Raw genomic sequence first — 25,194 nt, 5'->3', positions numbered from 1 at the left:
ACTCCTTATTTGAGACAAAACTCATATTGTCATAAAGCAACTATTTGATGAGGCTTAATGAATCAATTAGCTAACTTCTTGTCATAACGTAATGCCCTTAAATATTTTATGTGTGGTCATTGTTCACATAAATTAATATCAAATTAAACAGAAAGGTTATCTTTTGCAAATTGGTGCTGTACGAGTTCCAGGATTTAGAAAAAAAAGGCAGGAATTTTAATATTAAGCCTTGAAGAACAAAACTATGGAAAGCAAGCTGAAACACACTATACTTACTTATCAAAGCTGTCACTTTTTTTAATAAAATTATCCAATTTTTCTCTGGCATAATCTACCACATCTGCATGAATCTCAACTCCATGGTTTATCCCAAAAGGACCTAAAAAGCAAAAGGATTAAAAATAACCATCTTAATACAATAAATATTCTATTTTTACAATATAGATCTGGATGTTAAACACTAAGCAATTTAGATTAGTTCACCAATTCAGTTCAGATCCATAACTCTCTAACAGCATTTAGTATTTATTTTAAACCTTTTTGGAAGATCATCCTGACACATTTGCAAGAATGCTTAGAAAGACTGAGGGCACAAAGTACCCTGAGAAGCTTGAGCAAATGCTAAGCAATTATCGAAGAAGACTGCAGTATGGAAGTCTCCTTTCAGAAACAGTGTTAGGAGATAGTCCAATAAACATCTCTCTCACAAATAACAAAAAAAGAAAAAACGACCTGTGAACAAATGAGCTCATCCTCACAAAAACTGACTCCTGATCAAAAATATTCATTGGTATTAACCACTATGTAAAACATGTATAGCACTTTTATAATGCAGCTCCTTCTTGTTTTACTTAAATGCCCTGTCCAACAGCTTCAATTTTATCCAGTTTAGCTTTAGTCACCACGGACTTGCTCACTTTCAAGGGCCTGAAGTCCAATTAAATATAATTATTCACTTTCTCTGACATTTAGGGATTAATTTAATTGTTCTACTACATATTCCTAGCTTGAATTGACTGTAATGCTGAATTTCAGAATCAAAATAGTTTCTTCTTAAGTGTATGCTACTGCTTAATGGCATAGATCATAATTTTTTTATGGCTGATTAATTTATTGCAATGAAACTTGGTAGAGTACATCTTCCTTAGTAAGTCAGATTCAAGAATGAAAGTGAAGGATAAAGAAGGCAACATGTGCCTGGAGGTGGAGGAGGTTGGGGAGGTCCTAAATGAATACTTTGCTTCAGTATTCACAAGTGAAAAGGACCTTGGTTAGGGTGAGGTTGAAATAGAACAGGCCTATGTGCTGGACAATGTGGAGATTAAGGAAGAAGTAGTGTTGGATCTTCTTAAAAACATCAAGATTGAAAAGTCCCCAGGGCCAGACAAGAATGGCTGACTGTCTGGTGCGACACACTAAGAAGGAAGGAAGTCCCCAGGGCCGGACGTGATATACCCCAGGTTGCTGTGGGATATGAGAGAAGAGATCGCTGGAGCAGTAGCTATGATCTTTGAATCCTCTTTGGCTGCAGGGGAGCTACTGGAGGATTGGAGAATGGCAAATGTAGTTCCCTTGTTTAAAAAAGGTAATAGGGAGAACCCTGGGAACTATAGACCGGTTAGTCTTATGTCGGTGGTCGGCAAATTATTGGAAAGGATTCTTAAGAATAGGATCTACGAGCACTTGGAGAACCACAGTCTACTCAAGGATAGTCAACATGGCTTTGTGAAGGGAAGGTCATGCCTCATGAGCCTAATTGAGTTTTTTGAAGAGATACCAAAAGAAATTGATGAGGGTAGGGTGGTAGACGTGGTCTACATGGATTTTAGCAAGGCATTTGACAAGGTCCCCCACGAGAGACTCATTCAGAAAGTCATGAGGCATAGGATCAGTGGAACCTTGGCTGTTGGATAAAAAATTGGCTTAAAGGAAGAAAGCAGAGGGTAGTACTGGAAGGAAGGTATTCTGCCTGGAGGTCGGTAACTAGTGGAGTGCCGCAAGGATCTGTCCTGGGACCCCTGCTCCTTGCGATTTTTATAAATGACCTGATGAAGAGGCGGAAGGATGGGTGAATAAGTTTGTGGACGACACAAAGATTGGAGGAGTTGTGGATGGAGCTGTAGGTTGTCAAAGGTTACAAGAGGATATAGACAGGATGCAGAGTTGGGCAGAAAAGTGGCAGGTGGAGTTTGATCTGGATAAGTGTGAGGTGATGCATTTTGGAAGGACAAACCAGAAGGCTGAGTACAGGATTAATGGTCGGTTACTTAAGAGTGTGGATGAACAGAGGGACCTTGGGGTTCACCTTGGGGTTCAAATCCATACATCCCTCAAGGTCACTGCACAGGTTGATAGGATAGTTAAGAAGGCCTATGGGATGCTAGGCTTCATTAATAGGGGGATTGAGTTCAAGAGTAGAGAGGTCATGTTGCAACTCTACAAATCTCTGGTGAGACCACACTTAGAGTATTGTGTTCAGTTCCGGTCACCTCATTATAGGAAGGATGTGGAAGCTATGGACAGGGTGCAGAGGAGATTTACTGACGAAGGGTCTCGGCCTGAAATGTCGACTGTACCTTTTCCTAGAGATGCTGCCTGGCCTGTTGCGTTCCCCAGCAACTTTTATGTGCGTTGCTTGAAATTCCAGCATCTGCAGATTTCCTGATATTTACCAGGATGTTGCCTGGATTGGAAAACAAGTCTTATGAGGCAAGGTTAGCAGAGCTGGGACTTTTCTCTTTGGAGCATAGAAGGATGAGAGGGGACTTAATAGAGGTCTACAAGATTATGAGAGAGGCATAGATAGGGTGGATAGCCAGTACCTGTTTCCCAGGGCACAAATAGCAAACACCAGAGGGCATATGTACAAAGTTATGGGGGGGAGAAGTTTAGGGGAGACATCAGGGCTAAGTTTTTTTTACACAGAGGGTTGTGAGTGCCTGGAATGACTTGCCAGGGATGGTGGTGGAGGCTAAAACATTAGGGGTATTTAAGAGCCTCTTGGATAGGCACATGGATGAAAGAAAAATAAAGGGTTATGGGGTAGTGTGGGTTTAGTACTTTTTTTTAGGAATATATGGGTCGGCACAACATTGAGGGCCGAAGGGCCCGTACTGTGCTGTAGTATTCTAGTGTCCAGCGTCTAGTGTCATGAACAACTGTCTCAAGTAAAGGCAAAGAAAATGAGGCAGGTTATTTTCTAAGCACATGTTAGCAACTTTCCAACTCCAATAGGTCCATAGTTTTCCCAGATTCTGTAGCACCCTGTTCCTACATGTAAAGTTGTAGCACGGCCTTCTGTTATCTCCATTATTTAAAACACAAATGCTACGAGCATAAGTTCAAAATTTTAATTTCTTTTCTTCATTGCCTGCATATTTAGAAACTTTTTAAGTTCTAATGATTGGCTGTTCTTAATCATAATTTCTGACACTGACAAACTCCATTTAAGATTTTATTCATTTTTCAGATTCTCCCTCTCCCCTGCCACTTTAACCTTATCAAAGCATTAAAAGAAACATTTTACTGGAATATAAACCCACAGTTAAATCTTGAAAATAATATGCAAACTGAGAAGGGTTAAAAGAATTTAAAATGATTAAAGATGAACTGTAAACATAAGTGGAATAAAACAATTATCTACAAAAAATGAAAAAAAGATTCAGGAAAAGACAGGAAATGATGTTTTTCCTTGTTAACATTAACATAGAAACATAGGAAAACCTACAGCATAATACAGGCCCTTCAGCCCACAATGCTGTGCCGAACATGTACTTACTTTAGAAATTACCTAGGGTTACCATAGCCCCCTATTTTTCTAAGCTCCATGTACCTATCCAGGAGTCTCTAAAAAGACCCTATCATATCCGTCTCCACCACTGTCGCTGGCAGCCCATTCTACGCACTCACCACTCTCTGCGTAAAAAACTTACCCCTGACATCTCCTCAGTACCTCCTTCCAAGCACCTTAAAACTGTGTCCTCTCATGTTAGCCATTTCAGCCCGGGGAAAAAAACCTCTGACTATCCACATGATCAACACCTCTCATCATCTTATACACCTCCATCAAGCCACCTCTCATCCTCCGCCACTCCAAGGACAAAAGGCTGAGTTCACTCAACCTAGTCTCATAAGGCATGCTCCCCAATCCAGGCAACCTCCTCTGCACCCTTGCTACAGTTTCCACTTCCTTCCTGAAGTGAGGTGACCAGAACTGAGCAGAGTACTCCAAGTGGGGTCTGCCATTAATGCTATATTCTGCCATCATAATTGACCTACCAAAATGAACCACCTCACACTTATCTGGGTTGAACTCCATCTGCTACTTCTCTGCCCAGTATTGCATTCTATCGATGTCCCACTGTAAAATCTGAAAGCCCTCCATACTATCCACAACACCCCCAACCTTTGTGTCATCAGCAAATTTCCTAACCCATCCTTCCACTTCTTCATCCAGGTCATTTATAAAAATCATGAAGTGAAGGGGTTCCAGAAAAGATCCCTGAGGCACACCACTGGTCACCGACCTCCATGCAGAATATGATAAGTCTATAACCACTCTTTGCCTTCTGTGGGCAAGCCAGTTTTGGATCCACAAAGCAAGGTCTCCTTGGATCCCATGGCTCCTTACTTTCTCAATAAGTCTTGCATGGGGTACCTTGGCAAATGCCTTGCTGAAATCCATATACACTATATCTACTGCTCTATCTTCATCAATGTGTCTAGTCACATCCTCAAAAAATTCAATCGGGCTTGTAAGGCATGACCCGCCTTTGACAAAGCCATGTTGAGTATTCCTAATTATATTATGCCTCTCCAAATATTCATAAATTCTGCCTCTCAGGATCTTTTCTATCAATTTACCAACTACTGAGGTAAGACTCACTGGTCTATAATTTCCTGGACTATCTCTACTCCCTTTCTTGAATAAGGGAACAACATCTGCAACCCTCCAATCCTCCGGAACCTCTCCCGTCCCCACTGATGATGCAAAAAATCTTCGCCGGAGGCTCAGAAATCTCCTCTCTCACCTCTCACAGTGGCAGAATATACAGTAGTGTTAATGGTAAGACTGTTAGCAGTATGGAGGATCAGAGGGATCTTGGGCCATAGGACACTCAAAGCTACTGCACAAGTTGACTCTGTGGTTAAGAAAGCATATGATGCATTGGTCTTCATCAATCGTAGGAGTGAGTTTAAGAGCCGAGAGGTAATGTTGCAGCTATACAGGACCCTGGTCAGACCCCAGTCGGAGTACGGTGCTCAGTTCTGGTCGCCTCACTACAGCAAGGATGTGGAAACCATAGAAAGGGCGCAGAGGAGATTTACAAGGAATGGGAATAGGATGAGTGAACTTGGCCTTTTCTCCTTGGAGCAGCGGAGGATGAGAGATGACCTGATAGAGGCGTATAAGATGATGAGAAGCATTAATCGTGTGGACAGTCAGAGGCTTTTTCCCAGGGCTGAAATGGCTAACACAAGAAGGTACAGTTTTAAGGTATTTAGAAGTAGGTACAGAGGAGATGTCAGGGGTAAATTTTTTATGCAGAGAGTGGTGAGTGCGCGGAATGGGCTGCCAGCGACGGTGGTGGAGGCGGATACAATAGGGTCTTTTAAGAGACTCCTGGACAGGTACATGGAGGTCAGAAAAATAGAGGGCTATGGGTAACCCTAGGTAATTTCTAAGGTAAGGACATGTTCGGCACAGTTTGTCAGCTGAAGGGCCTGTATTGTGCTGTAGGCTTTCTATGTTCTGTGTTTAATTATGTTATTTCTTTGATAGTAGCCAGAAACACAGAATGACTTAAGTTTACAGCCCAGAATTAGGCCTTTTGAGCCCACTTCATCCTTTCTGATCACGATGCCCGTCTATGGTTCCATATCCTACCACAGTCAGTATAAAATAACTTATCCCCCAGATCTCCTTTTAACTTCTACCTTTCCACCATAAACCTATACTATCTAGTTTCGTTTCCCTGATTTGGGAAAAACATTTTGCCTATCTACACAATCCATGGCCCTCACAATTTTATAAACTGCTATAAGGTTACCACTTCAGCCTCTTACATTCCCATGAAAATAAACCCAACCTAACAATCTCCTCTTATAATTATAGCACCCCCTCTCATTCTACACAAAATTCAAGTGGATTTGTTCTGAAATCTCTCTTTTGCTATCGCATCCTACTGTAGAGCGGCACCTTGAAATGAACACAATTGTAAATGTAGTATAACCAATAGTTTATACAACTGCAACACAAACTTCCCAACTCTTATACTCAATAGCTTGGCCCATTAAGGAAAGTGTATTGAAACAGTTTTCACTACACTATCCACTTGTGATGCCACTTTCATGAAGGTATGGCTTCTTGCTGCCTTAACCAGCCAATTAGACCTTGTCAAAAGTCTTACTAAAGTCTATACATCTACCAGGTTCAAAGTTTAAAGTAAAGCGATTATCAAAGTATATATAAGTCACCATATACAACCGATTCATTTTCTTGTAGGCATACTCAATAAATCCAATAATCGTAACAGAATCAATGAAAGACCACACTAACAAGGTGAACAATCAGTGTTCAAGACAACAAAATGTGTAATTACAAAAAGAAAAAAAAAATGAAATAATAATAAATAAACAAGCAAGTAATAAATATCGAGAATATGAGGTGAAGAGTCTTGAATGTGAGTCCACAGGTTGTGGGAACAATTCAATGATGGGACATTTGAAGTTTACTGAAGTTACCCCCTCTGGTTCAAGAGCCTGATGGTGATGAACATACATAGAATATAGAAATCTACAGCACATTACAGGCCCTTTGACCAGCAATGTTGTGCCAACCATGTAGCCTACTCTAGAAACTGCCTAGAATTTCCCTACTGCATAGCCCTCTATTTTTTGAAGCTCCAAGAACCTATCTAAGTGTCTCTTAAAAGACCCTATTGTATCAGTCTCTACCACCATTGCTGGCAGTGCATACCACACACCCACCATTTTATGTGCGAAAAACTTATCTCTGATATCCCCCTAGTACCTACTTCCAAGCATCTTTAAACTATGACCCCTCATATTAGCCATTTCAGCCCTGGGAAAAAGCCTCTGGCTATCCACACAATCAATGCCACTCATCATCTTATACACCTCTATCAGGTCACCTCTCATCCTCCGTCACTCCAAGGAGAAAAGGCCGAGTTCACTCAACCTATTCTCATAAGGCATGCTCTCCAATCCAGGCAACATCGTTGTAAATTTCCTCTGCACCCTTTCTATGGTTCCACATCCTTGCTGTAGTGAGGCGACCAGAACCGAGCATAGAACTCCAAACAGGGTCTAACTAAGGTTTTATACAGCTGTAACATTACCTCATAGCTCTTGAACTCAATCCCATGACTGATAAAGGCCAACACACCATACGCTTTCTTAAGAACACTGTCAACCTGTGCAGCAGCTCTGAATGTCCTGTGGACATGGACTCCAAAATCTCACTGATCCTGCACACTGCCAAGAGTTTTAGCATGATGATGTTGCCTTCATCAATTTTCTTAATTACAGTCTCAAAAAGTTCAACCAGATTAGCCTGCACAAAGGCATCTTGCCTCCTCCAGATTAGTCCCACAACTTCCTTACCCTTACAATTCATACCGGTTTCACTGGACTGTTGGCTCCAGACTGTTCATTTTGAAAAAGGGCACACATTAGCTAAACAGAAATGATGTATGCATTAAAAATGCTCTACAAGGATGCCAATTCTAAAAGGAGTTTGTATAGTCTTTATCATGCCATCTAGAATGAATTTAATGCATTTAAGTGCTTCCCCAAGATTTTTTTCTCTGTAATTAGAGCACCTCCACAAAATAAAGGCAGAACAAATAAATTTCCATATTCTACTATTTATAGAAGAACATTTCTTTCAAAAATATCACAATCAAATCTTCCTTAATTAGCGAACAAAATTGGTTGAATGAAAACAACTTGCAATGTTAGCAGCATTCTAGGACAACTAAAACAACTAACACAATCCCCAGAATCTCCCCAGGTTGCTTGCCTGTCTGCTAAACCTCTTTTTACCTTCTGAATGAACCTGGGAATTCTGCCCTAAAGGGCAGAATTACAAACATAAATCAAACATAAATCTCTGTCAGCCACGGAATTCACAAGTCTAAACTGAATTGATTACCAAAGCTATCAAATTGTTAACATCCCTTATATTCAACCATTCAAAAGTCATTAAAATACTATTGCATTAAAGAATTAAAAATGAAGGTAAAACACAAAGAGATTACATTTTAAAGTAGTAAACACATTGAGATCAAGGAAAATCATTAAAATGTGTTAATTAAAACTTGCCTCTCTCCTTTGCAGCCTGGCAGGTTCAAAAGGCAGATTTTCCATGTAAATTTTAGAAAATTATAGTGAGTATGCACTCCATCTTCAGATATTTTTAGAAATCAAAGCTGCTGACATTTGATTTGCAATCAGATGTATAAACAATAGGAGAGCTTAGCCTAGTGAATTGAACATCTAGGAGGTTAAAGATAAATATTCAAAACTGCCAGACTTTTGTGGAAATTTAACATTAAGCAGTAGGAGTTATTGGGTGTAACCAATTAGATCAGCTTTAGAAGTAATCCAAGAAGAAGGAATTCTTACAAGAAGTAGCCAGCTAGTGGTTGGCAAGAAATTAGAAATTAAGTAATCCACTATGAGGTTTCGGGGTACTTGGAGGCACACAATAAAATAGAACAAAGTTAGCATGGTTTTCTTAAGAAAAAATTTTGCCTGACAAATCTTTGAATGCTTTGAGGAAATAACAAGCAAGGTAGACAAAGAAGAGTCTGTGGAAGTTGTTTATTTGGATATTCAGGAAGCTTTGAAAGGTGCCACACATGAGGCTGCTAAACAAGATGAGAGCAGATGAGAGACTTGTTCTGGAGCTGCTCCAGCCTATGGTCAGGCCACACTTAGATCCCCTCCAGTTCGCCTACCAGCCCCGACTAGGAGTTGAGGATGCCATTGTCTACCTGCTGAACTGTGTCTAAGCCCACCTGGACAAGCCAGCGAGCACTGCGAGGGTCATGTTTTTTGACTTCTCCAGTGCGTTCAACACCATCCGCCCTGCTCTGCTGGGCGAGAAGCTGACAGCGATGCAGGTGGATGCTTCCCTGGTGTCATGGATTCTTGATTACCTGACTGGCAGACCACAGTACGTGTGCTTGCAACACTGTGTGTCCGACAGAGAGATCAGCAGTGATCAGCAGCAGTGGGGCTCCACAGGGGACTGTCTTGTCTCCCTTTCTCTTCACCACTTACACCTCGGACTTCAACTACTGCACAAAGTCTTGGCATCTTCAGAAGTTTTCGGATGACTCTGCCATAGTTGGATGCATCAGCTAGGGAGATTAGGCCGAGTACAGGGCTATGGTAGGAAACTTTGTCACATGGTGTGAGCAGAATTATCTGCAGCTTAATGTGAAAAAGACTAAGGAGCTGGTGGTAGACCTGAGGAGAGCTAAGGTACCAGTGACCCCTGTTTCCATTTAGAGGGTCAGTGTGGACATGGTGGAGGATTACAAATACCTGGGGATACGAACTGACAATAAACTAGACTGGTCAAAGAACACTGAGGCTGTCTACAAGAAGGGTCAGAGCTGTCTCTATTTCCTGAGGAGACTGAGGTCCTTCAACATCTGCCGGACAATGCTGAGGATATTTTACGAGTCTGTGGTGGCCAGTGCTATCATGTTTGTTGTTGTGTGCTGGGGCAGCAGGCTGAGGGTAGCAGACACCAACAGAATCAACAAACCCATTCGTAAGGCCAGTGATGTTGTAGGGATGGAACTGGACTCTCTGACGGTAGTGTCTGAAAAGAGGATGCTGTCTAAGTTGCATGCCATCTTGGTCAATGTCTCCCATCCACTACATAATGTACTGGGTGGGCACAGGAGTACATTCAGCCAGAGACTCATTCCTCTGAGATGCAGCACAGAGTGTCACAGGAAGTCATTCCTGCCCGTGGCCATCAAATTTTACAACTCCTCCCTTGGAGAGTCAGACACCCTGAGCCGATAGGCTGGTCCTGGACTTATTTCATAATTTACTGGCATAACTTACATATTACTATTTAACTATTTATTACTATTTTTCTATTACTAGTTATTATTTCTATGATTATTAATATTTACTATTTACTAATAGTAGTATTACTATTACTATTTCTATTACTATTTATTATTTACAGTGCAACTGTAACGAAAACCAATTTCCCCCCGAATCAATAAAGTATGACTATGACTATGACTGTGTTGTAACAGGAAAGATACTAGCATGGACACGAGATTGGCTGATTGGCAGGAAGAAAAGAGGGGAATAAAGGGGGGCTGTCAGTGACTAGTGGCACTCCACAGGGGTTGTTGTTGGGTCTACTACCTCTCACATTATATGCCAATGATCTGGTTAGCCCAAGGCCAAGTTTGAGGATGATACAAAGATAGGTGGAAGGACGAGCAATGTTGAGGAAGCAGGGAGTCTTTAGAAAACAAAATTCAGTATCATAAAGATATCACTGAATCTCATTTGAAACTTACAATGAAGGTGAAAAATGAACAGTACCTTCACTCAACATATAAGATTTGGAACAAGAGTGGTCAAAATTAAAATGTTAAGTATGATGTGCTTGGTCTTTTTCTTGGTATTTTTCTCACTCATAATGGATGGCATGCCTGTGTAGTATTCTCTCAACCTCAGGTCCTCTACCAGATGCCTGGATCTTGAGTGCTCAGCAGAGTATCCATGCTGTTCTTAGTAGTGCGCACCTCTGGACCAAGATCTCAGATGTTGATCCTGGGATTTGTTGGAGCCACTCTCCCAGCCCAGGTGTCACAGCTCCAAATGCTCCCACCACCACCAGGATTACTCTGGCTTTATCCTTCCACATCATTTCTATCTGCTCTTTCAAGCCCTACTATTTCTCCAGCTTCTCATATTTTTTCTTCCTGAAGTTAGTATCATTCAGGATTGCCACATTTATCACTATTGCTTTGTTCTGTTCCTTGTCCAGTATTACTATGTCTGGTTGGTTGGCCAGTACCTGCTTATCAGTCAGTATTTGGAAGTTCCACAGGATCTTAGCTCTGTCATTCTTCACTCCCTTGTCGGGTGTTTACCATTTGGACTTGGGAGTGTCCAATCCATACTCAGCACAGATGTTCCTGTACACAATTCCTGTAGCTTGGTTGTGCTGTTCAGTGCATGCTGTCCCCGCCTGCATCTTTCACCTTGCTATTATGTGCTGGATGGTTTCAGCGGATTCCTTGCACAGTCTGCATCTTAGGTCTTGTCTGGTGTGATAGAGCCCTGCTTCTATTGCTCTTGCGCTCAGCACCTGTTCTTTGTACAGCCATAAGCAGTGCCTCTGTGCTATCCCTGAGTCCTGCCATTTCCAATCACTGGTAGGACTTTCTTATGTCATCCACCTCTGACATCTGGCGCTGGCACATCCCATGCTCTGGCTTGTCCTGCCATGGCCTCTGGTCTTGTGGCTCTGCTTCACCCACTTTCATTTCCATTATCTCCTGCTTGTTGTCTGAAGTATTCTCCTAGCAGGTGGTCCTTAGGGACCATCTTCCTGACATTCTCATGGATGTATCACATTTCTTCCAGGACTGTGGGACTGACACTTCCAAGACCCCATCCTCCTTTATTCCAGTGAGTGTACAGTTGCTCGACATTGGACGGAAAGTATCATTAGTAGTTTCTGGGTCTTGATGTAAGTGGCTTCCAGTTCATTCTTTGGCCAGCAGAGTATTGTAGATGGGTATCTGACGACTAGTAGGATGAATGTGTTGATGGCTCTTTCCATTCAGCTGGACGTGTCTCACTCTTTGGAGGTACTTGGATGTTACAGCCTTCCTTGTGTCCTCCTTGAGTCCTCAGGTATTTGTAGCTGTCTTGTACATCTGGTATGTGGTTTCAGGTAACTTGACTCCACCAGTCTTGATGAGTTTGCCTCTTTTCACTACCATATGGCTGCACTTTCTCAGTCCAAATGACATCTTGATGTCTCTACTGTACACCCCATCCTTATCAGGAGGATTAGTGAGGCAGTCTCTTTCATTTCTGGCGTACAGCTTGATGTCATCTATATACAAGAGCTAGCTGATATATACACAGTATACAATATAATACGACTACTATTTAGACATCTACAGCATAGTAGACTTTACACTGTCTCATTCAGGCCTTAAAATTTTATCACTGTGGAGGACTTCTTACCCTTGTGAGATAATGTCTTCCTGATCAAGGTGGGGGAGGACGGGTGAGCTCTGATGGCAGGTGAGACTTGTGGCTGTGAGACAATCTCAGGTTCTGTGACACTTGTAAGAGTTAACCCTGGGACTGGAAGAAGTGGTTCTGACAGCACTGGACAGTTGACTCTGCTATCCCAATATGACTGATGTATCATCCCCAGATGGCATCAGACACAGACTCCGCTGTGTAGGAGAATGATCTGTTTTTCATCTTTCCATGTACCCACTTTTGATTATCTCTGTAGTCCCTCACCAGGACTACTTCAGGCATTCCACCTCTCCCGGAACTTCCGGGAGTCTCTGGCATATTATTAGTGGCTCCCTAATGCCCGCAAATTATATACAATATCATGGAAATCAATTTTTTTGAGAGCGAGCGAGAGAAAAGCAAGAGAGAGCACGAGAGCGCAAGAGAGAGCGCGAGAGAGAAAGCAAGCGAGAGAGGGAGAGCGAGTGACAGTGCTCGAGAGCACGCAAGTGACCACGAGAGAGAGAGAGAGAGAGAGAGAGAGAGAGAGAGAGAGAGCGTGATTGCAGAGCGTTCCAAAAAAATATATAAAACGTATGTCACCCCAGACAACACTAAAGTGTACCCCTGCCTAATAGGGGTCAAAATAATGACAGTGTTGCTCGCTGCACTGTTTGCAACAATGACTTTTCTATTGCCCATGGTAGGTTAAGACTGTAAAAGACATGTTAAGGTGAGTTTAACGGGTGTCATTCGTTCATTAGCATAGCTAATATTATTTAAACTAGCTGGCCAGCTGCTAAGGAGCTACTCTATTGCAGACATCCCACCTCTCCTGGAAGTCTCCCGCAAATTGATGGTGCTATCTCCCCGAAATGAGTTTTTGCAGGGTGGGATGTCTGCTACTTGCCCAGGAATGAAACATTGAACCCTCTTGTTTGAGAAGCCCTCAATTTGTCTCAACTGTTTGAACTGTATACCCCTTCTGAGAGTGAGATTGAGAAGATCCAAGTGTGAGCACAAGGGACAATACAGTAACAGCATAGCTAGTGAGTTGTTGGTTGTGGAGTGTGCTGCACTACGATATGCAAGAAAGAACTTGGCGAACTTCTGATTCAGTGCAGTATGCTCTGCTAACATTGCTTGAAATGCGTTCTTCAGACTCTGGCCAAAACTTTCCACCTAGCCATTTGTAGTTGGGAGGTACAGTGCAGGTGTAATGTATCTTAATCCATTCATTTTCAGGAATGACTGAAACATGTTCGCAACAAACTGTGGTCCATTGTCATTAACTAAGTGTTCTGGAACACCAGTCCTTGAAAAAAGGCTTTTCAACACATCAACAGTGTGTGAGGCTGTAGTGGAGGCTATTGGCAACACCTCTGGCCGCTTTGTAGATACATCCACTGCTACCAAGAAATTTGTGTCCATGAATGGTCCGGCAAAGTCCACATGAATCATCTGCAAAGGCAATGCAGGCCATTCCTAAGCATGGAGCGGTACTGTTCTTGGCATCTTCTGGACGTGTTGGCATCCTGAACAGTGCATGGCAAGCTGCATGATCTGCTGATCTGTCCCAGGCCACTAGACAAAGCTTCCAGCCAATGCTTTCATTTTAACCACTCCTAGATGACTGGCATGTAGCTCCTCCAACACTTTCGCTCTCAGCATGGATGGTACAACCCACAATCCCCACATAAGGCATCCTCTGAAAAGAGCATGTTCATCCCAGTGCTGTTAAAAATAGGGAACCGGAATTCCTGCGTAAATTCCATCCATTTTGGGTGGCCATGTAGACCGGAGACAGTCTGAAGTCTTTTCTAGTTTTCTTTGTATTATCTCTACTGTAATGGAGGGAGACTGATTACAGAGAACATGTCAAGAGGAGTGTCCTCTTTCATAAATTTTTCAGGTATATCCTTTTCTAAGGGTAAATGGGATGAGCCTTCAGCATTTCCATGATTAGTCATCCTCTTATACTTACCTTGTAATTGTGTCCTCCATTTCTGCATTCGTGCTGCTACTGTTAGTGGAACACCCTTCTGTAGATTGACAATGGAAGCCAGTGGTTGATTATCAGTAACGAAGTTAAATCCTCTCCCATAAAAGTACTGGCTGAAATGTTTTACACCATTCTCTAGATTCAAGGCCTCTTTGTCAATCGATGCATAATTTTTCTCTGCAACGGTAAGGCTATGTGTTGTTTGCTTCCATCACTCATAACATGTGACATGAAAGCAAGGGGGTCACAGACAAGCTTCAATAGACGATGTGGATCATAATGTGAGTACGGTGTCTGCCATCACTATTCCTTTGCCTTTTGGAAAGCCACCTCACACTGCTTTGTCCATTGCCATTTCTTTCCCATTTTTGCCATTTCTTTGCCATTTTTTTAGTAATGAATTCAAGGGGTGGAGCACAGAAGCCAGGTGTGACAAATCATAAAATGAACCACAACTGTGACACATTCTTTGGCCTTGGGGCATCTATCACTGCTTGAATTTTCTCATCACACTTATGTAACTCTTGTTCTTCAGTAGTGTGTCCACAGAAAGTGATGCTTGGTTTAAGGAATTCACACTTGTCGTGACATGCTCTGAGTCCAGAATCTTCTAATCTTTTTAAAACGGTCTTGAGATTTTAGGGATGTACCTTGACATCATTACCAGTAACAATGATGTCATCCAGGTAACATGGGGTACCTGGGTGAGATGTTGAAGGGTTGAAGGGGTTGGCGGGTGGTTTTTGGACCCTTGTGAGGAGGGGTTGCTCGGACTTCTGTCTGGGTGCTCTGCCTGTGTTGCTTTCAGACTGACAATTTTGCAGAAGTTATGTTTTGTGAATTGGGTTCCACTTTTCAGTCTTTGTCTCGTAAGCTAGTTCTATAAATACTCTGGACAAAGGTTTAAATAAAGGATCGCCTGGTGAGGCAATGTCTTGAAGCAGGTTCTTAGAACAATGATTTGTTAATGATCAATTACCTTGCAAGTACCTTATGTTACTGCTGCTGAGCAAGTAATGAAGAAATTGCGCAATTGCTTAATAAGTGTATGCAACTACATGTGTATAAAAGAGCCATGCTTGTACAAGTAATTAGCGACCCCGATGCAGACTCCAAGAAAGTGCTGAAGGGGGTTCTCTCCAGTAGCAAGCTACTAAATAAAGAAGCTGTTGCTTTATTTTCCGTAGTACCGTGTGCTCTTGCATCAGGTAATGGGTAATAATTAGAAGTAAAGTTTAACTTGGGCAGGCTTCCCGCACCTGGACCATAGGTTTCTGTCAGAGTGCAAGTGCAGAAGCTACTCTAACAATAAGCCTATTAAAGCAATAAAACCTTGTATGAGTGCTTATGGTGAGAAACACTCTGAATCTTTCTTCCATCTCCATCTGTAGGTAGGCCTCAGCTAGCCCACTATGCTTAAGTGTTTTCCTCTAGAAAAGTTTGCAAAGATATCCTCTATCATGGACAGAGGGTAATGATCTACTTTCAGTACTGAATTGATGGTGACCTTAAAATCACCAGAGGTCACGATAGGCTCATTCTCCTTGGCTATTGGTACAACTAGCATTGCCCATGGGCCCCACTCAACCTTGGCAACAATTCCTTCAGTATCCATGAGCTACTTTACTCAGCTCAATGGCTAATTTATCAGGGACGGTATAAGGAACCAGTTGGGTTTTGTAAAACTTGGGCATGGCATTTTAATTCAACACTATTTTACTCTTGATATGCTTTGAGTTTTCCAATGCCATCCTTGAACATTGCATCATCTTTCTTAATTTGCTTTCTGTTGACTCTGTTGCAGGGAATGTGGCATGCAAATTGTGGATGGATCTCCACCAATTGAGTCGTAATTGTCTCAAGTCAATCACGGCCAATGAGCCTTGTTGGTTATTTATTTCAATGTTACAAATATCATTCCCACAGGAGTTATCTTTTCTCCAGTACACGTTTTTAATTGGTTATCTGCATGCTTCAGTTCAGTATCATTGAAATGCCATCCAAACTCATTTTGTGGAATGACTGAATCAGCCGAGCAAGTGTCCAATTCCATTTTAATTAATTTGCTGTTCACTTCCGGTGTAAGCCACATTGCTTGTCTATTGTTAGTTTTTACATTGTAAGCCTGAAGGCTACTGAGTCCTGTGTCATTATCAGATTTTTCATCAACAGCATGCAGATTTGTGTTCTTTTTGAAACTGCAAGTTGACTTTTTAAAAAATCTTTTTCCCTTCCCTGTGCAGTCCATTTATTTTTGTCGGCCTGACATCCTCTTTCTAAGTGTCCTACTTTGTTGCAATTTCTGCAAGTTTCACCTTTAAATCTGCATTGGTCTGGTACATGTGAGTCCCTGCCAAACTGGCAACACAAATTTGTTCAAACTAACTGGTTTCTGTTTAGACATTGCAATTTTGTCCATGCTCACATTCATTCCTAACTGCAACTCAATTGCATCGCTGGCTGTTGATTCCAATGATACAGTAATTTCAACTGCTTTTTAAATGTAAGCTGTGCTTTGGATAGGAGCCAATTTTGAATGCTTTCTTGTAAGGATCCAAAACTAAATAACCTCTTAGTGCATAGTTAAGCCAATCATTGAATTGACATTGCTTGGACAATTTTTTCAATTTACCCACAAGCTGAAATGGATTCTCCTTCCTTTTGATTCCACTTATGAAACCTTGAGCATTCTGCAATCACAAATGTCCCTGCATTATGTTCATGATATCAGGAAAGCTAATTTTGGCTGGTTTGGTTGGATTAGTTACACTTCTTAGCGAACTATATGCTTTTCCACCTATTGCACTCAGCAACACAGGCACTTGTTTTTCATTGGCTATTTCATTTGCTTCAAAATATTCCTCAATCTGTTCAGTATGTATCATCCAGTTATCTGTTGTGCAATTGTACAAGTCTATCTTTCCAATGTAGCCAGCCATTTCTGCTTTATATTTATTTATAAACAGGGTACATAATAATGATGATAATTATTATCACCCAGTACTCAATGTTTATGAACCCGTGGCCAGAAACTAATTAGAAGAAAAACAGAGGATCCAGGATATTTGTCTATTTAGTTTTTCTTTTGCTTTTTTCCTTAGTGAAGTGCTCACTTGGCATTCATATACTTCTTACATTGTGTTGGCATGTGGCCAAGTGGTTAAGGTGTTCATCTAGTGATCTGAAGGTCGCTAGTTTGAGCCTTGGCTGAGGCAGGCTGTTGTGTCCTTGAGCAAGGCACTTAACCACACATGAATGGCTCTGCGACGACACAGGTGCCAAGCTGTGTGGGTCCTAATGCCCTTCCCCTGGACAACACTTGTGGCGTGGAGAGGGGAGACTTGCAGCATCGGCAACTGCCGGTCTTCCATACAACCTTGCTCAGGCCTGTGCCCTGGAAACCTTCCAAGGTGCAAATCCATGGTCTCACGAGACTAACAGATGCCTATACATATACTTCTTACATATAACCCATAACGAATTACGTAAACAAAGAATGCTTAGTCAGCAATACATTTACAATGTTACTGAAATACTAAATACATCACAGTCCTTTTCTACCTTATTCTAGATTATTTAGCTTTTTTTAAAATTTAGTTCAATCTATTGGCAGATCTTGGTTTCCTGTAGTCAAGGATTTCTTCACCATGGCTCGCTATTAAGGAAATTTCTTAGACATGTGAATTTCACAAGCAATGAACAGAAAACCTTATCACTTAATTGCCTTAGAGATTCTGTCAAGATGAAAAAGTTAGATACTTCCGACTTGTTTTTAATCAATCAAAAAAAGATGAACAAATATAGAAATTGTATTTTTATTGAGTACAAATCAACACTGTAATGAAAGTATAATGAAGAACATTATGGGAATCATATATAGGCCTCCAAATAGTAGCCAAGATGTGGGATTGAGATTGGAAAGGGAGCTGGAAAAAGCATGTAATAAACACAATTGTAATGGGGGACTTCAATATGCAAGGGGACAGGGAAAATCAGGTTGGTGTTGGATCGCGAGAGAGGAAGTTTTTAGAGCAGCTTGAGCCTACTTAGGGAAAGGCCATCTTAGATGGGTTGTTGTGTAATAACCCAGATCTTATTAGGGAGCTTAATGTTAAGGAACATTTAGGGGACAGTGATCATAATATGATTGAATTCATGCTGCAATCTGAGAGGGAGAAGCACAAGTCAGATGTATCAGTATTGCAATGTAATAAAGGGAATTACAGAGGCATGAGAGAGGAGCTTGCCCAGGTGGATTGAAGGAGAATACTGGCAGGGATGATGGCAGAACACAGATGGCTGGAGTTTTTGGGAATAGATCACAAGGCTCAGGAGAGATATGTCACATGGAAGCAGTAATTCTCAAACAGCAGGGGTAGGCAACCGTGGCTAACAAGGGAAGATAAGGGCTGCATAAAAGCTAAGGAAAAAATATATAAGGTAGCAGAAGTGAGTGTAAAGTTGGATGATTTGGAAGCTTTTAAAATCTAACAAAAGACATCTAAAAAAGCTATATGGGAAAAGATGAAATATGAGGGCAAACTAGTCATTAATAGTTTTTTTCAGTAATATAAAGAGTAATAGGGAGGTGAGAGTTGATATCGGACCACTGGAAAATGATGCTGGTGAGGTAGTAATGGGAGCAAAGAAATGGCAGATGAACTTAATGGAACTCACTGTGGAAGACACTAGCAGTGTGCCAGAGGTCTGTGAGCATCAGGGAGCAGGAGTGAGTGCCATTGTTATTACAAAGGAAAAAATGTGTAAGGCAAACTCAAAGGTCTTAAGGTGGATAAGTCACCTGGACCAGATGGACTACACACCAAAGTCCTGAAAGAGGTTGCAGAAGAGATAACGGATGCATTGGTCATGATCTTTCAAGAATCACTTGATTCTGGCATGGTCCTGGAGGACTGGGAGATTGCAGATGTCACTCCACTCTTTGGGGGGGGGGGGAATGTAAAAGAAAGGGGAATTATAGGCCAGTTAGCCTAACCTCAGTGGTTGGGAAAGTGTTGGAGTCTATTACTAAGAATGAGGTTTCGGGGTACTTGTAGATTAATGATAAAATATGTCAAAGTCAGCATGGTTTCTGTAAAGGGAAATCTTGCCTGATAAGTCTGTTAGAGTTCTTCGTGGAAGTAACAAGCAGGGTGGACAAAGAAGAGGCAGTAGATGCCATTTACTTGGATTTTCTATAGGCATTTGATAAGGTGCCACACATGAGGCTGCCTAACAATAAAATCCTATGGCATTACAGGAAAGATACTGGCATCGATAGAAGAATGGCTAACAGGCGGGAGGCAACGAGTGGGAATAAAGGAGCCTTTTCTGGTTGGCTGCCAATGACTAGTGGTGTTCTTCAACAGTCAGTATTGGGACTGCTATTTTTCACATGTTTGTCACTGATTTGGAGAATGGAATTGATGGCTTTGTGGCAAAGTGTGCGGATGAAATGATGATAGGTGGTGGGGTAGTTATTGCTGAGGAAGCAATGTGATTGCATCAGGGCTTATACAAATTGGAAGAATGGACAAAAAAAGGCAGATAGAGAGTACAATGTTGGGGAATGTACAATAATGCATTTTGGTAAAAGGAACAATAGCGCAGATTATCTAAACGGGGAGAAGATTCAAACATCAGAAGTGCAGAGGGATTTAGAAGTCCTCATGCAAGACTCCCAAAAGGTTAGTTTACAGGTTGAGTCTTAGGTAAAGAAGGTAAAAGAAATTTTGGCATATATTTCAAGGGGAATAGAATATAGAAGCAAGGAGATAAAGCAGAGGCTTTATAAGACACTAGTCAGGACACACTTGAGGTATTGTCAACAGTTTTGGGCCCTGTTTCTCAAAAAGGGTTAGAACATAGAATAGTACAGCACAGTACAGGTCCTTCGGCCCACAATGTTGTGCTGACCCTCAAACCCTGCCTCCCATATAACCCCCCCCACCTTAAATTCCTCCATGTACTTGTCTAGTAGTCTCTTAAACTTCACGAGTGTATCTGCCTCCACCACTGACTCAGGCAGTGCATTCCACGCACCAACCACTCTCTGAGTAAAAAACCTTCCTCTAATATCCCCTTTGAACTTCCCACCACTTACCTTAAAGCCATGTCCTCTTGTATTGAGCAGTGGTGCCCTGGGGATGAGGTGCTGGCTATCCACTCTATCTATTCCTCTTATTATCTTGTACACCTCTATCATGTCTCCTCTCACCCTCCTTCTCTCCAAAGAGTAAAGCCCTAGCTCCCTTAATCTCTAATCATAATGCATACTCCCTAAACCAGGCAGCATCCTGGGAAATCTCCCCTGTACCCTTTCCAGTGCTTCCACATCCTTCCTATAGTGAGGTGACCAGAAATGGACACAGTACTCCAAGTGTGGCCTAACCAGAGTTTTATAGAGTTGCATCATTACATCGCGACTCTTAAACTCTATTCCTCGACTTATGAAAGCTAACACCACATAAGATTTCTTAACTACCCTATATACCTGTGAGGCAACTTTCAGGGATCTGTGGACATGTACCCCTAGATCCCTCTGCTCCTCCACATTTCCAAGTATCCTGCCATTTACTTTGTACTGTGCCTTGGATTTTGTCCTTCCAAAGTATACCACCTCACACTTCTCCGGGTTGAACTCCATCTGCCACTTCTCAGCCCACTTCTGCATCCTATCAATGTCTCTCTGCAATTTTCGACAATCCTCTACACTATCTACAACACCACCGACCTTTGTGTTGTCTGCAAACTTGCCAACCTACTACTTCTACTCCCACATCCAGGTCGTTAATAAAAATCACGAAAAGTAGAGGTCCCAGAACAGATCCTTGTGGGACAGTACTAGTCACAATCCCCCAAGCTGAATGTACTCCCTCCACCATGACTCTCTGCCTTCTGCAGGCAAGCCAATTCTGAATCCACCTGGCCAAACTTCCCTGGATCCCATGCCTTCTGACTTTCTGAATAAGCCTACCATGTGGAACCTTGTCAAATGCCTTACTAAAATCCATATAGATCACATCCACTGCACTACCCTCATCTATGTGGCTGGTCACCTCCTCAAGGAACTCTATCAGGATGTAATTTCATTGGAAAGAGTCCAGAGGAGGTTCACAAAGATGATTCCAGGAATGAAGTGGTTGACATATGAGAAGCGATTGGCAGCATTGGGCCTCTACTCACTGGAATTTAGAAGAATATAACTGAAGTTTGTAGCTCTTTCCCAGGATTCCTTGCTGCTCCAACCTAGTTATTTTCCTCACAAGGTCCCAACTGACACAAGTCATTTCAGCTAGTCAATGGCTTCAACTTATTATGTACCCTTGGACATAATGGGCAACTGCTCCTTAATATTAGTAATTTGAAAGGCTTCACAAAGCACCAAGTCATTTTATAGATAATTGGAGTACATAACATGACATACTTAAGTTTAGCCAACAGCTACACTAAGTTAAGCAGATGGAATTTTACCTGTGGGCTTTTAAAATTTTCTAACTTTAACTGTCAAATTACTAGAGGTGATTGATAAGTTTGTGGCCTAAGGTAGAAGGAATCAATTTTAGAAAACCTAGCACATTTATTTTTCCTACATTTACACACTTAGTCCAGCGGGCGTGGAACATACGGATCTCTTCTTTGTAGAAGTCGGCGTCTTGGACCTCCAGTAAGTGGTCCACAGCAGGGGTAATTGATGTTCGTGGCCTATGGTAGAAGGAGATGAGATACTGACTTCAAACTTTCTGCATTTTGACACAAACAGCTGCACTGCACTTGCATGTAACGAGAGCTGCATAACTCATCTCCTTCTACCTCAGGCCACGAACTTATCAACCACCCCTGCTGTGGACCACTTCTACAAAGAAGGGATCCATATGCTCCATGACCGCTGGATTAAGTGTGTACATGTAGGATGGGACTATGTTGAAAATTAAATGTGCCAGGTTTTCTAAAATTGACTCCTTCCACCTTAGGCCACAAACTTATCAATCACCCCTCGTATATTTGACTTACTCAATTTTTGTAAATTTGACGCCTCAGAAGCTGGCTCTTTCTGTTCTGTACTCTTGATTACACATTCCCATCACTCCACTAGTTGTAAATGTGCCTGCAGCTGGCATTGCCTATGGTGTAGAACCTTCCCTTTGACCTTCTTTATCTCTCCATTGTTTTCCTACTTTAAGATTAATTACAACCTACTTTTGTCCAAGATTCATGTTTCATGTCATGCATTATTAAATTTTGTCCTGTGAGCCACTTGAAAGTTTTTGCAATATTAAAGGTACTCCAGAAATACAAGCTGATGCTAATTAATAAGCAATCTGTCTTTCACATCAGTTATTCTGGGAGATTTCATTGTTCCAGGAACAACAGACGAGTATGACAAAACCACCTTTCACCTAGCTCGAAGGTCTAAAGCTATAGGGAAAAGTAGTAAAGGGCTGACCATTTAGAACTGAGATGAAGAGCGATCCCTTTTTCAAATAATTCTCTAACTCAAGGAGGCTTCTGTTGCTCATGTCACTCAGTACATTGGTGGCAGAGATTCATAGATTTTTGAATACTCAGGGAATTAGTGGAAGTGGGGACCAGGTAGAAAATGTTTGAATGACTGAACAGATTTAACAGCTGGTTTTATTTTAAAAGTCTACCACAGGATTCTATTGCATCTTTTTTTTTCAGATAGAGTCTGTAGAAGGTTTGTAGTCATCAGATTATGTACTTCAGATAAAGGAGAAGGAAATAGTTATGTTGGTATAATGTCTGCAGCAGCCACGGAAAAATGAATATCATAAAACTGTGTTTACTGCCCAATATTTAGTATAGTGAGGTAGAAAATCCAAATTTTATACATATTGTGGCTAAAATTGCACTGTCAACCTATAAGCACTTGTTTTGTGCCCTTAAAACAACAAACTATGACAGAGTAAGGACTACTACTGTTACCTGAAATGAAGGAGATTATTGCTAGGAGAATCTTGTGAAAAAAAACTGCTAGAACAATAACTCTACTATTTAGAGGTTAATCAAGAATAAATACTTTCCAAACTGAGAAATGAGAGAATTTCACAAACTAAGGAGATTCGCCCCAAGTGCCTAAAACATCTAGCAGCCAAAAATGGCCTAGTGATATACTGATTACCTTACTAACCATATTAATAAACTAATAAATCATGTTCAAGTTTATTAGACACTGTAAAATTATTTCAAGATATGGAAATCATCAGTTTTTATAAACAATTATAAAGTTGTCAGGTCATCACAGACTCCAAATAGCTCACTATCCCTTTGAAAGGAGGAAACCCATTCTCCTTGCCTGTTCTAATCAACGGATGACTCGAGTCTCATAACATTTTGGATGCTCTTCCACTAACATCATGCAATCACCATCACTTCGACATAGTTTTAAGATGTACCGCTTTTTTCTTATCAACTTTACATCCAGAATCTAAAGCAAGATGCAAAGTATCCATAGATCAAGATGGTTTTTACCAGAAACATTACCTCTTTCCATACATTCTCCCTGACCTTCTGAGCTTTTCCTGTCATTGATTACCAATAACTATCAATTATTAGGTGGGATTGAGTAATGTTTGCAAATTTTGTGTGAGAGAAGTTTTCTTATAGTGAAATAGATGGAAGGCCCAGACGGCACAAAAAAATCATCTTATAAGATAAAGAGAATCAAATAAGATTGTGGCTAACTTCAGATATCAAGAAAACACGCAAATGCCTTTCAGGTATCTTAAGTATTGTTCACTTGTAAGAGTTTTCATTGCAGCTGGGCATATGTGTACTTGTGCATATGACAATAAACTCGATTTTGAGGTTTATTACTCAATAAGCAGCAGCTTGTACTATTAAATTTAAGATTCTGCCCAAAAGAAGATGCAGTGACAAGCCTGAAACATATTTTCAAGAATTAGGTCTCCTAGTAAGTCCTCTTCATATACAACCTCAATAATCAGACAAAAGGTGTTAACATCAGAATCCTTCGTGAACCCTTTAGAATTTTCTCTATTTCTGCATAAATATGACCTAAAATGTGATCGGATCTTTCATGCAAGTCCTAAAACTAGATAAAGAGAGCCTAATTAAATAAATACCACAAAACATTATACTTGTTCATTTATTTATTGATAAAATTGATTCAATATTACATGGGTTTTTTGGGGAAAAGTATGTAAACCTTCGCTTTCAGTAAATGGTGTGACTCTCTTCTACAGCAACAACTTCAACCAAACATTTCCAGTAACTGTTGATCAGTAGTGTACGTTGGCTTGGAGGAATTTTAGACCATTCCTCCATACAAAATGGTTTCAGTTCATCAATATTTCTAGGATACCTTGCATGAGCAGCCCTCTTCAGGTCATGGCACCGCATCTCAATTGGGTTAAGATCGGGACTCTGACTTGGGCATTTTAAAACACAAATGTTCTTCTTTTTAAACCATTCTGTTGTTGATTTACTCTTGTGTTTCAGTACATTGTCATGTTGCATCACCCAACTTTTAGTAGGCATCAGGCGATGGACCCCTGACATTCCACTGTAACATGTCTTGATACAATTTTGAATTCATTGTTCCCTCAATGATTGCAAGCTGTCTAGGCCCTGAGGCAGCAAAGCAGCCCAAACCATGATGCTCCTTCCATCCTGCTTCACAGTTGAGATGAGGGTTTGGTTTTGGCAGAGCCCTTTTCCCTCCAAACATAGCAGTGTGCATTTCTGTCAAAAAATTTAACTTTTGTCTCATGTGTTCACAGAATATTGTCCCAGAAGCTTTGTGGGACATCCAGGTGGTCTTTGCAAACTTGAGATGCGCAGCAATGTTTTTTTTATTGGAGAGTAATGATTTCCTCCATGGAGTCCTTCCATTTACACCATTCTTATTCAGTGTTTTTCTTACAGTGGACACATAA

At 41.2% G+C, this 25,194-nt stretch overlaps 1 protein-coding gene across 1 annotated transcript in view; it reads right to left on the bottom strand.

The window, feature by feature from the left end:
• Positions 1-25,194, bottom strand: part of pcmtd1 (protein-L-isoaspartate (D-aspartate) O-methyltransferase domain containing 1) — a 99,927-nt gene that overhangs the window by 33,388 nt on the left and 41,345 nt on the right. Inside the window, exon 3 of the mRNA XM_072254960.1 lies at positions 277-379. Within this exon, the coding sequence (XP_072111061.1) occupies positions 277-379 (103 nt within the window). The remainder of the gene's footprint in view (positions 1-276; positions 380-25,194) is intronic.

This window comes from Mobula birostris, chromosome 1, assembly GCF_030028105.1.
Source record: "Mobula birostris isolate sMobBir1 chromosome 1, sMobBir1.hap1, whole genome shotgun sequence".
NCBI lineage: Eukaryota > Metazoa > Chordata > Chondrichthyes > Myliobatiformes > Myliobatidae > Mobula > Mobula birostris.
The sequence above is the reverse complement of the archived record's forward strand: the minus strand, read 5'-3'. Positions and strand labels throughout refer to the sequence as shown.